Source organism: Bos taurus, chromosome 14 (assembly GCF_002263795.3).
Source record: "Bos taurus isolate L1 Dominette 01449 registration number 42190680 breed Hereford chromosome 14, ARS-UCD2.0, whole genome shotgun sequence".
NCBI lineage: Eukaryota > Metazoa > Chordata > Mammalia > Artiodactyla > Bovidae > Bos > Bos taurus.
Genome location: NC_037341.1, coordinates 10,554,918 through 10,567,766, shown reverse-complemented (window position 1 = coordinate 10,567,766; position 12,849 = coordinate 10,554,918). Strand labels below are relative to the sequence as shown.

The window sequence follows — 12,849 nt, the reverse complement described above, 5'->3', positions numbered from 1 at the left end:
ACTGGAGTGGGTTGCCATTTCCTTCTCCAGTGCATGAAAGTGAAAAGTGAAAGTGAAGTCGCTCAGTCATGCCCAACTCTTAGCAACCCCATGGACTACAGCCTACCAGGCTCCTCTATCCATGGGATTTTCCAGGCAAGAGTACTGGAATGGGGTGCCATTGCCTTCTCTGATTGTTCTCCTTAGTATGTCCTAAATTAGCAATTGAGTCAGCCACACATACTGAAGTTACAAACAATAAAAACTCACAGAGCTGTTTTACTTGTGCTGTTAAGTCTCTGCTCTTTCAGCCTCCCTTAAGTAGCAGGTTTTGGACACAGAGAAAGGATTTTACAGTTATCTAGGCCAAGGGTTGGCCAACTATAGGCCATGGGCCATATCTGGCCCTCTGCTTGTTTTTGTAAATAAAGTTTTATTAGAACATGGCCATGCTCACTTGTTTACATACTGATCATGGCAGTTTTCACACTATGATGGCAACACTGAATGGCTGTGACAGATACCTCATGGCCTGCAAAGCCTATAAGAGTATCTGGCTCTTTACAGAAAAAAATTGCCGAGTCCTGATCCAGGCCACCAAGAGGGCTGTTTATGTCAACTCACAATGCACATTCAGAGAAAACTAAAACTGTACCAGTTTTGTACAAGGAAGTCCACCAAATGGAGAGATGTCTGGTCTGCGGTTCGGACTGCAAGATGAAGGGCTGTCTCCCCAAGCTCCTAAAGGGAAAGAACAAATATAAATAGGGTGATGAGATGTCCTGGTTTGCCTAGACAGGCTTCGTTTATGTCCAGTTGCCCAAAAGTAGTTATTAACAGCAGCCCCTTTCAGTCTCAAATTGTCCTGATTTAAACATGGTCACTTAATGTGTCACCTCACTCTGTGTTGTTATGACGTCCTCTTTTAAACTGGCTTTCCACATCCCTCCTCATCCTGATTTTGGGGAGGCTGTTACCTGTCCGGGTTCCAGCAGCGGTTCCATTAGCTCCACCCCCTCTGCATAGACTTGAATTAGTGCAAGTAAATCCCTGGATTTGATGGCCTCAAGCAATTCGTTCAGTTTAGCTGATGAGGATGAACAGGTCTTCCGTGAAAACCTATGATCTACATACTTTGCAGTGATATATTCCTTCCGTACGGTCCTAAAATAGACCAAAACAAAATGAACTCAGATTTTTTTATTTTTCAAGAGCTAAGAAAAGATTTAAATTTTTTCTGACAAACAGTTCCGCCAAGAGTTATTTTAGTTAAGACACACTTCTCTTCAACATTCCAGCTGACTAGGTTTAAATCAAGTTGACTGCGGCAGAGACAGAATGAAGAAACTGATAGGAAACTGAGGCTCCGCGTGGCTGTCGCTGAAGCCCCTCCCACAGGCCAAGTGCAGAGTTCCAGGGGGACAGATGGTGGTCCTTCCTGCTGTGGACAACATGCCCAGAGCCTAGGTGGGCCTGGCGCAGCATTTCTCCTTCTCATCGGACCTATCCCTCCTCTGCTTCAGTTCAAATGGTTCTGAGCCTGCCTCCCTAGCTGCAGGAGTGAGTCTATGACCTAAGTGCCCAAATGGCCACCTTTGGGGAAAGGGTGATGTTGACATTAGCTCAGAGGAAAGGTCAGACAAGAGTCAGGAGAGTGAGCTAGGGTCCAGGTGATGCTGTCTGACATCCTGGATACAGACGTGCCTGAACTCACCCTTTGAGTTTCCCTATTACATGAGCCCATTAAGTAAAACACAAAGAATGGATCTGGAGTTCCAATCTTAGTCCTATAGCATATTAGCTACGTAACTTTGGTCAAACTACTTAATCTTCAGTTTTTGTTTATTTCATCTGAAAATGAGGATAGTAACTCACCAGTGTATTTTGAATTAAAGAACATACAGTACCTAATAGGTGCTTTCCACTTTCCAAGAGGGCTCTAATTCATGGAGTCTGGCTCCTGAGTCTACATGAGAGATTCAGAGAACCACGAGCTCTCATAAGGAGAAGGCAGGGCCAATGCTGCCTCTCATGTGAGCAGTAGGAAACAAAAATCCATGCTCTTACAAAATTTATCCTAAAGTAACACCTTCAAGGTTTGGGTCATGTGAACACTTAAAAAATGCTGGTGCGAGCAAGACTGGGCCATGTACAAGCTGAGCATTTACTGTTACCACATTCGTGAAGTAATCCCGGACTGTATTTGGTTGTGGTTGTCTTGTAATCAAACTAGCTTCTGAAAGCCCTGTTTCTCAGTGCAATTTGAGCTCATTAGTGTGGAAAAAAGACATGCAAGCAGTTTTTGTGGTAGGATGATGGTCGGTTAAACCACACGCCGCTCAGATTAGCTTAGGGTATTATACATGCCCCCAGCATCCTTGACTTCTCTTCTCTGACACTTAAACCACAACTATGAGTAAACAAGCTATTGTTTAATTGTCTGGTTAGTACCCAGGTGTCCCAAGGACAGGATTTATACCTAGTTTTGTGCTTTTCCAGATCCCCAGCATCTAACATAATACGAGGCGCAGACTAAACATACAGTATGCGTTTGTTGAATTCAAAGAAAAGACAACTGCCAAAAGGCCTTCTGGAAGATTGCATTTCATAATTTCAGACTGAAAAAGCACGTTCATCGAATGTGCACCATGGTAACTTTAGTGCTTTGCAAATTTGGTGCCTGAATAACCAACCACCCGGGAAGGGCTGGCAAAACATTGAGGATGGTGTCTGCGTCTCTGATCCCTTGAGTGGGAATTAAACCTCTTTTCTCCTATTTATCCACAGGATTTAGAATTTTAAAGTTTAAAGTCAACGTAAAGCCTTTTGTATAGGTTTCAAGAGTCACATGACTCAATAATGAGTTAGGGGGTCTCATGACTCAGGGGGTCTCGTGTCCACGCCCACCCCAGAGGAAGGACTTTTATTAGTTTCCTGGGTATTTGCCAGTGTTTCTTTAAGCAGACCCAAGTGAAAATAAATGTATATGTTTATGTGCGTCCTTCATTGTCCAAATCAATTTGGAGTCCAGACAGAATAGCGAGAGTTCAAAACGGAGGGATTAATCAGGAGATGTGCCCCCAGTTCGGTTCCTGAGTTTGGAGAGGGATTCTGGGTTGGGGTTTAAGGTGTGCCTATATGCACTTCCTCCCATGCCCTCACCCTTCCCTGCTCCAAAGGCAGCATGCTCTGAAGGCTGCTCTGTACCCTGATGGTTTCACTTGACAGTCATTCTGGAGATGATCCCCGATCAGGACAGGAGAGGCTCCTGTATTCCTTTTTACATTTATAAGGTGTTCCGCTGTGTGGCCACACTACAGACTATGTCTGTGTGTTGTTCAGTCATATCCGGCTGTTTGCGACCCCACGGATTGCAGCACAACAGGCTTCCCTATCCTTCACTATTTCCTGGAGCTTACTCAAATTCATGTCCATTGCGTCGGTGATGCCATCCAACCATCTCATTCTCTGTTGCCCCGTTCTCCTGCCCTCAGTCTTCCCAGCATCAGGGTCTTTTCCAGTGAGTCAGCTCTTCCCATCAGGTGGCCACAGTATTTGGAGCTCCGGCTTCAGCGTCAGTCCTTCCAATGAATATTCAGGGCTGATTTCCTTTAGGATGGACTGATTTGATCTTCCTGCAGTCCAAGGGATTCTTAGGTAGACATCTGCTTTGTTCCTAATCTTTCTCTAATACAGAACGGGAACAACCTCCCAGAAGGGCAGGTGCTGAGTCAGGGTAAATAAATCTATAATTATGATAAACATGTCTAATTTGCCTCTTGTGGCTGGTGTTCCATTTGTACTCCCACCAACAACACACGAGCAGAGATGCCTGTTTTCCCACAGTCTGGCTGAGCGGGCCGTTAAGCACCTGGATTGTTGCCAATCTGATAGGAATCTCGCATTGCTTTAGTTTGTCTCTTATTTACTACAATATGTGATGTGACAGTAAGGATTAACTGTCCTTATGAAGATTTATCCTAATTGTAATAATTGTAATTGTAGAGCAGCTACAATTACTTAGGGAAAGGTGATGGCAAAAATAGTCGGTGCATTCCAGAAATGGGCTTCCCAGGTGGCTCAGTGGTGAAGAACCCGCCTGCCAATGCAGGAGACCTGGGTTCAATCCTGGGTTGCGAAGATTCCCCTGGAGGAGGAAATGGCAACCCACTCCAGTATTCTTGCCTGGAGAATCCCACGGACAAAGGAGCCTGGCGGGCTATAGTCCACAGGGTCACAAAGAGTCGGACACGATTGAAGCCACTGAACAACAATTTCAGAAGTACTTTGCTCTGTTTTTTCCTCATAATGAGTTTTCCTCTGGTGGAGAAGAATGCCATAGCCATGAAGAAGTTTGGGGAAGGGTAGAAGAACAGTTATAGAACAGCAAAGAATTCAGTATATTAGAAATACTTACATATCACTTGAAGGGGTGGGTTTTGGTGAGGGACTGGGTAAATTTGCTTCCATAATATCATTAAAACTATTGTTTCCTACATTCTTGGCCAGCTGTAACATAAACAAAACGCAGCAGAGTAAACGCATTACTACTAGTTTAGGAGTTTACTATTACTTGCTTTGGAGATTTCTGAATATATTATTTTCCCTCAATTGATTCAGAATACAGACCATTCATCCACCTGGTCAAGAGATAATTTACTGGGCATATACTACGTGCCAGATAGTGAACTTCTGAGTGCAGTTCTGGAATATAGAGTGTTCCCTCTCATGGGAGATAATGGACTGGTGGAACCATGGATAAGAAAACTAATGATTTTCACAAACACAATGTGATAAATGTTTAACTAGAATACGATGTGGTCCCACACACAGACACAGAGACACACACACACACACACACACAGTCTGAGATTAAACAGCAGGTTCCATATTTGAATCTCATATGAATGAGGTTAAATGCTATTGCCTAAAGCAAAAACTTTTCAATTACCATCATGACTCATTTTTAGAGAAAGCAGATTTACTCTTATTAGCCAGAGAAGAGTGTAAGATTCCTTTATATTTGGGGTACAAATTAAGATGCTACAGGTAATTAATGAAGAGGCCTCAGGAAAAATTTTGCTTCTAGGTTCAAGAACATTCCAAGAAAATTTTTCCTGAAGGGCTTTTGGTCATTCAGACAATTTAGGGATCAATGCGAAGAAACATTCATGTGATCAGTCTCTTGGGCTTCCCTGGTGGCTCAGAAGGTAAAGAATCTGCCTGCAATGCAAGATACCCAGGTTTGATCCCTGGGTCAGGAAGATCCCCTGGAGACGGGAATGGCTACCACTCCAGTATTCTTGCCTGGAGAACCTCCATGGACAGAGGAGTCTGGTGGGCTAAAGTCCATGGTATCACAAAGAGGCGGACACGACTGAGCAACTAACACTTTAACTTTTCACGACGCTTCCAAGAAAATGTGTTCTTCAGGACAAATTTGGTCATTTGGTCACTCAGATAACCTGGGGATAGATGTGAAGAAACATCCAGGCAATCAGGTCTCTGGGGTTTACTGTATTTAAGTGTCTAGGATTTGGACTCTTCCTATTTTGAGTTGTCAAACTGGGTTTCATTCACCCAAGTCAAGGAGGGGGACTGGCACCACTTTCACATTAAAGGATGCTGCAGGCATTACGTCTGAGTCTCTTCTCTACAATGCTGAAGTGAATAGGGAGCCGTGTATAAGAACCATATTTTCTAAATCAAGGGGCTCATGCAACACAAGACAGACCATTGTTGCTTAATGAATGCTTAGACTTCAGGTTTTCCGGGCCCCAGGCTCCCTCAGGTTCTGCTCAAGAGTCTTTCCTGTCTGAGAAGAAGCCCTGTTTCACTTCAAACCCTCTAAAGATTCTCTCATAGGCACCAGGTTCCAAATAGGCAAGATGGTGCTGATGACCATAAGGCATTATAGGAGACTCTGAATGGGCCTTTTCCCCCTATTATTTGGTGAACTGTGGGACCAATTTAATTTGGACTTGATGAGGGTGTCCTTTCTGTACCATAAAGCTAAGCACCACAACTGCACACAATTTTTTCCCTCCACCTGAAGAAGTTATGGGTTAAGGAGTGGTTGGTTTATGACAGTGGCTAACAGGCCATTCCTAATTCATATGCACTTTTACAAACAGAAAAAAAACAGAAAACTCTTTAGCCATTATTTTTAATAATGTAAGCCACTAGATAAAGTGAACACGTGAGTCTGACATCTAACTCCCTTTACTGTTATGACAGTGAATCATATAAACACTAATTCTAAAAGAAAAAAAAAAAGCAACTTTGAAACAGGCTATCCCAGAAGCAAAGAGCTAATTTTTGCAAGCTAATTATAGAAATGCATGATTCGCCAGTTCTTCAGGAAACAGAAACAGTGTTACATACCTCAAAATTTACATTTTAAATATCTACGCAAACTCACTGAACTCAGAATTAAATTCTTTGTACTCAGCAGAAACCAAAACACGCAATGCAATATATTAAATGTATTCATGACAGGTCGCTACTTACCAAGAGTTCAGAAGTTCCTAATTTGTCTAGTTCCAAAGACTGGATGCGAGAAATATGAACCCCCATTTCTCTATGGATGCCGGAACATTCTATACAGGTCAAGATACCCAAGTTGGTGGACAGCCAGGTGGGTTCTGTGGAGAGGATTTTGAAGACATGATATCTAATTTAGAGTGCCAATTACAGAGGAAGCTCCAACAGTAGTAAAATTTTTAAAATATATAAGGGAAAGATTTAGATGGAAGGGAGCAGCTATTTTTAAAACTAACAGCTTGTCAGAGAGCAAATTTTCTTTAAGACAAATTTGAAAAATAACTCTTCAATACTGAGCTGAAAACAAAATTCAGTGCCTGGTTTTTGTGAAAATGTGAGGCCTATGAAACACCCTGATAAAGGACTTCTCAGTACAGCTCACAAGGGACTGGGTTCTGCGGCCATCGTTAACCCGCACACTTGGTTAACTCGCCTTGACCTGTTATCCTGGGTATGGCTTCTTTGCAAGCACCTCTTGGTGTAAGACAGCTTCTACAGCCCCCAAGTGCCCTAGAACAACGGAACGAATACTTCTGTTACCCAAATCTTGAGGGTTCTCTGTCTGCGGCAAGCTTCTATTTACTGCTCCTCTGCCATCCTGACACTGTGTGAGGCAGCGTCACACACGTGCACAAAAGTAGAAAATCCGAGGCTTGCCTCTGAGGGGCTTATGGCCTGTTGTATAGAAGAGTCCATTTGAACTAATAAACGATTTAAAAAGTCGGCCATAATGCTTAAGAACGGGTTTGCAGGCGGATGTTCTGAGCCCTACCAGATGTGTGACCTCAGGTTGAGTCACTCAAGTTCTCCAGTTCCTCAGATTTGTCATCTGTGAAATGGGGATAAGATCAGTTATCCTACCCGGAGACCTTCTGTGAGGACTGAGTAAGAAAAGACCAGCAAAACAACTGGCACAATCCTTACTATAATGTAAGCACTGGATACATGTTAGCTAATGTTAATATGCTTTCCAGGTGGTGCTAGTGTTAAAGAACCCACCTACCAATGCAGGAGACTTAAGAGATGTGAGTTTGATCCCTGGGTCAAGAAGATCCCCTGGAGGAGGGCATGGCAACCCACTCCAGTATTCTTCCTTGGAGAATCCCATGGACAAGGAGCCTGGTGGGCTATAGTTCATAGGGTCGCGGAGTTCGACACGACTGAGCGACTAAGCACGCACACAGTGTCAATATGGAAACAACACAGATGCCATCTGAGAACACCCGTGTGATACAGAGGTTGGGGAAGTTTTACAGAACAGAAAGGAAGGACAGAGAGGCACCGTGTGCCAGCCAGTTTTGGAGACACCATTCCACTGCTTCCTCGCGGCAGCTGAACTTCGTTCGTCATCCTACTTTTCAGACGACGAAACTGAAGATGAGACTAGCTGGGGACCGGGCATGAGGTGGTCCAGACTGTGAGGAGCGGGCTGGTGATTTGAACCCAGGGTGACGGACTCCACGTCCATAATGCTGATCTAACTGGGCCTTCCAGGACAGGGGGCATTTTGGCAGGTGCTGTTTAGGGAGAACAAGGCGGTGCTGGGGGGGATGTCCCAGATGGAGCGGACAGCACGGGTGACCGCACTCGGAGGTGGGAACCATTCAGGTTGGGAGTATGTGCTGGGCGTGCGAACGACGCGCTCACTTACAGCCCTAGCCAGAATACCTGCCGAGCCGCAGTCGCAGCAGACGTCGTTGCCCGGGAGCCGCTGCACGTCCTCGATGATGGCCTTCGTCAGCTCCTCCAGGCTGCTCTCCCCAGCACTCTGTTCCCCCCGGAAGGCCATGGTGAGGGCCTCCTCTTTGCTGTTCGTCAGCACCGAGATCCACCTGCCGCCAGAACAGGAGGAAGGAGACGTGAGTGCCTGGCTGGCCGCTGCGTTCTCCTTCCCCTGCAAACAACTCGGATCTTCATCTAGAACTCAAGCAGTAACAGGAGGGAAAATGAAAGAAATTAAACCTGGAAGAAAGAGTCAGAGATTGGAAAACAACAGACAGGAGAAAAGCGCGCAAGGTGAGATGAGATGGTGAACATCAGTGACCAGAGGCTTGTGTGAACACACGTGCTGTGTGCTCAGTCATGTCCGGCTCTCTGCGACCCCATGGACTGTAGCCCGCCAGGCTCCTCTGTCCATGGGATTTTCCAGGCACGAATACTGTGTGTTGCCACTTCCTTCTCCAGGGGATCTTCCTGACCCAGGGATTGAAGACGCATCTCTTGTACCTCCTGTGTTGGCAGGCAGATTCTTCACCACTAATACCACCTGGGAAACCCATGATACCTGTATTTACATGCAGCCAGAATAAAGGGAGGAAGAGGACTCAGCATGGGCTCAACCCAGTGAAAGGATGAGAAAGCACAGGTGAGAAAGGAACAGGAGGCAGGAAAGAGGGCTTAGCAAAAGGCATTGTTTTTGGAAGTCCATATCAGCAGGGGCACTTAAAAGTGAAAATGAAGGAATATTTCATTTTCCATGAAAATTCATGCTTACAAAAAAGGTACACTGACATGGAAACATGCTGATGTTTGTTATATGAAATGAAAAGTGCAAGCTATTAAAATATACATACAGCATGACCATAATATGGACCCAACAAAATAACTCTTCACTACCAGTCTATGCATAAAACAGCCTAAATACACAACAACAGGGTTGATTAGCAGAGTATGAAATAACCACAAAGTGGACTAGTTACTCAAATACTAAAATTTAAGTTTCCAACTAATTTTTGGATGACACTGGGGAAATGCTCACAATATAATGCTTTGTGAAATAAACAGGAAAAAGTTATATAACCTCAAATTTAAATGTATTCGTGAATTGTATATTTTGTGGGGAAAAGGCTAGAAAAAAAATTCACCAAAATGTGAATACTGGATGTCTCTTGAGTGATTTTTCTGTAGGAAAAAGAACCAGATGGAATGCCTTCACTCTGTACTTTTCAGTAATTGTCCAAATCTGTAAGGAGTTATATTTCTTTCAGGAATGAGAGGGGGAAAAAAGCCAAATTAATACCACTCTCAATAAAGAACACAGTGATCCAGAACTGTGTCTTGAAGGATGTGTGCACTTGAAGCAAAGTCTGTCTACAAGAGGTTTGGAAGGAGTGACAGAGCCAGCAGTGAGAGTTAAAAACCACAGCGCCTGGTATAGGTGAACTGTGAGTCACAGCTTTGACTCTAGGTGGTGCTCACCTCACCATGTCCTGAGAAACAGGATTGTGTAGCTCAGCTTTTCCTCTGTGATGCAGAAAACCCAACTGTTCAGACAAAACCAACAGTCCAGGGACGGGGTAGGCAATTACTACCTTGTAAGTTAAAAAATACTTTTTCTATCATGTAGTCTCAAGTTAGAAACTAGAAATTATTCTGTTAAAAACAATGTAAGGATCTGGGTTCCATAGGGCAGGTCCCTGTGCATTTTATTAGCAGTAGTATTGATAATGCTGGAGTCTCTATACTGCTTTCCTTAGGCATTTTGGTATTTTGGCTATCTGATATTACCAGTATCTACTATGTGCCAAGTACTTACAATTTTTGAAATATAATCCTCCAATAAGCCTCTGAGTTAGGGTTTACAATGCTTTAAAGAGACAGAGGCCTAGAGAGATTCAGTGACTTGCCCAGAGCCCTATAGTGGGACTGACGTCAGACTGGGATGAGAAAACAGCTCTGCTGACCCCCTTTTTTCAGAGTTCCTCCTGTTATGCCACATTTGCCTCTTTACTTGAGAACTCATGACAAATTAAATAAATAAAAAAGTTTGTCATGATGATCCAAAAATATACATTTAAAGGACAATTCATTTTCTGGAAGAATAAAGCAAATGTGGTAGAATAGCTTCATTTCAAAAGGGTTGAGAATCAAAGCAACTATTTCTGAAAATTCTTCAAAAACCTTTAAAATTGTTTTAAAGTAACCGGCACATAAAAAATTATTAAAAAGTAAAATAGTGCATAATTGTGTTTTAATACTTTAAAAGCCACTTTGAGTTTATAGGAGTAAAAAAAAAAATTGGCACTGTATGAGGATTTAGGAAATGGCAACCCACTCTGGTAATCTTGCCTGGGAAATCCCATGGACAGAGCCGCCTAGTGGGCTACAGTTCATGGGGTCGCAATGAGTCGGACACAACTCAGCGACCAAACCACCACCACCACCACCACCACACATTTCATCTCAAGTCTCAAAATTCTGCAAGCGAGGCCTGTAACCTTCTCAGGGACAAGAAAGCCGGGGTGGGATGACCTTACCAAGATCCAAAAGCCACTAACAGGCAGACTGTGGACTAGAAATCAAGTCTGCCTGACCTCAAACATTCAGCTGCTCTTCAGCTGGACCTGCCTCCTTCCTTGGTGGGCCGATAAAGGATTTCTCTGCTCAGTTCACTGGATGCTTTCACATGAGACAACAGCTCAATGAGGCAGTGGAACTTCCTCTGTGTAACTTGGAGAAAAATGTGTGACTTGAAGGATGCCAGAATCTCCTCCATCAAAATCAAGTCTGCCATCACAACTACTGGAACCCAGAGAGAATCCCAAATGGAGCCACTCCCCCAAACATGAATTACTCCAGCGCTGAGTAAAGCCCTCCAAGTGCAGATGGCGGGATTAGAAATGAAGAAGGCGCAGTCCTTGTCCTCAGGAGCTCCAGGTCTCCAGAGGGCTGAGACTGAGCCAGGGGACCCAGAGGGGTGTGAAGAGGCCTGCGGGGAGGGAGCAAAACCCCTCGGGCAGTGAGGCTTGAGCAGAACCTTGAAGGGGACACCTGAGTTGACTGAGCACCCCAGACTAAAAGAAGAGACCCATGGGAAAGCCCAGGGCTGACAGCTAAGCAGGGGAAACCCACCAGGACTGGTTCTTAGTAATAAAAAGAACACTTCTAAGTATACTATACAGAAGAGATAAAGGTGCTTTTTTCAGTTTAAGGCCTTGTGCCGTGATTTCAAAACTACTTACGCTACATAATCCTGCTCATCTTCGGCCTGAAAGTGATACGTCCTGTTATCTGAAATACAAAAAAAGAGAAAAAAAGCAAAATCTTAGAAAGCAGCATGCTTCAGGTATTAATACAGATTTTAAAAGTTCCTGAGGAGAACACACTGAAAGCAGGATTCTGGTATTCTTTTTGCACCTTTTTGTTTCAGCAGTTACACGATTCACTCTGTCAATACTGCTTTTCTGAAGAGAAACAGGAATACAGAAGGTAACTGCAAACACCACCCAATGCCTAAGCATTGCTTTTGAAAAACAAGTGGGAAGGGGGATGGGTCCCACCTGGTCAAGCAGATAATTTTTTCTTTTTCACCGTGCCACCCGACATGTGGGATCTTAGTTCCCCTACCTGGGATCAAACCCGTGCCCCCTGCATTGGAGTCTGGAGTCTTAACCACTGGACTTCTGGGGAAGTCCCTCAAGTAGATCTTAGAAATCGGAGAGTGCTAGCTGCCATAGTATTAGTATTTCACTTTCCTTTTCCAATTTGCCTTTCACTGGTTTTTCTTTTTAAAGAATTTCTTTTTGTAAGAATTCATAACTCACAGGGCAGTCCTGATGATCAGACAAGTCCTGCCCGAGATTGCTCTCTGGTTAAATCAGGCTTCAGGAAGGGAGGGTTCAAGCCCTGCTGGAGGGTCATCCTCCAAGGTGTGACGCACGTAAGGAGGGGGCAGCTGGACCTGGGCAGTGTGGGCAGGTGTGCATGAAGGAAACTCTTCCTTAGAATATGGGATTTACTCGGATGCTTCCATACACTGAGGTCCAACTACCACTGTCTTATCCGCTTCACTTTCTAGGCAGTCACTCACTCAGTGACTGCTCCAGGCTAGGCGCCCCCACCTCCTGCGAGAGAGGCGGTGCGTATGCCCAAGTACACCACACAGGTGCTGGAACCCAAGCGCCCCGGCTGAACCCCAGCTTTACTACTGAGGCTTTATGTTAAGTCGCTGGACCTTCCTGAGTCTCAGTTTTTTCTTCTGTGAAACAGGAAAATGACAAGGTTTTTCAGAGGATTACCCATCATGGACATAAAGCACCCAGCACATATTGTGGCTGGAGTCACTCAGTTGTGTCTGACTCTTTGCTACCCTGTGGACTGCAGCACGCCAGGCTTCCCTGTCCGTCATTATTTCCCGGAGTTTACGCAAACTCACGTCCATTGAGTCGGTGATGTCATCCAACCATCGCATCCTCTGTTGCCCCCTTCTCCTGCCCTCGGCCTTTCCCAGCGTCAGTTCTTTGCATCAGGTGGCCAAAGTACTAAAGTACCAGGGGCACCCATGAAAGCACAGGGAGCCAGCCTAGAGGAAAACAATCTCCTTTCCCT

At 44.6% G+C, this 12,849-nt stretch overlaps 1 protein-coding gene and 1 long non-coding RNA gene across 6 annotated transcripts in view; one reads left to right on the top strand and one right to left on the bottom strand.

Moving 5' to 3' along the window:
* ASAP1 (ArfGAP with SH3 domain, ankyrin repeat and PH domain 1) overlaps positions 1 to 12,849 on the bottom strand; it is a 339,905-nt gene that overhangs the window by 36,546 nt on the left and 290,510 nt on the right. For all 5 annotated transcript variants that reach the window (XM_015474408.3, XM_025001432.2, NM_175821.3 and 2 more), the window contains 6 exon segments: positions 11,484 to 11,532; positions 8,191 to 8,354; positions 6,490 to 6,623; positions 4,397 to 4,488; positions 957 to 1,143; positions 635 to 720 (listed from right to left, as the gene is read on the bottom strand). In XM_015474408.3, coding sequence (XP_015329894.1) covers positions 635 to 720; positions 957 to 1,143; positions 4,397 to 4,488; positions 6,490 to 6,623; positions 8,191 to 8,354; positions 11,484 to 11,532 — 712 coding nt within the window.
* Positions 1 to 12,849, top strand: part of LOC132342179 (uncharacterized) — a 28,255-nt gene that overhangs the window by 5,366 nt on the left and 10,040 nt on the right. The window lies entirely within an intron of this gene.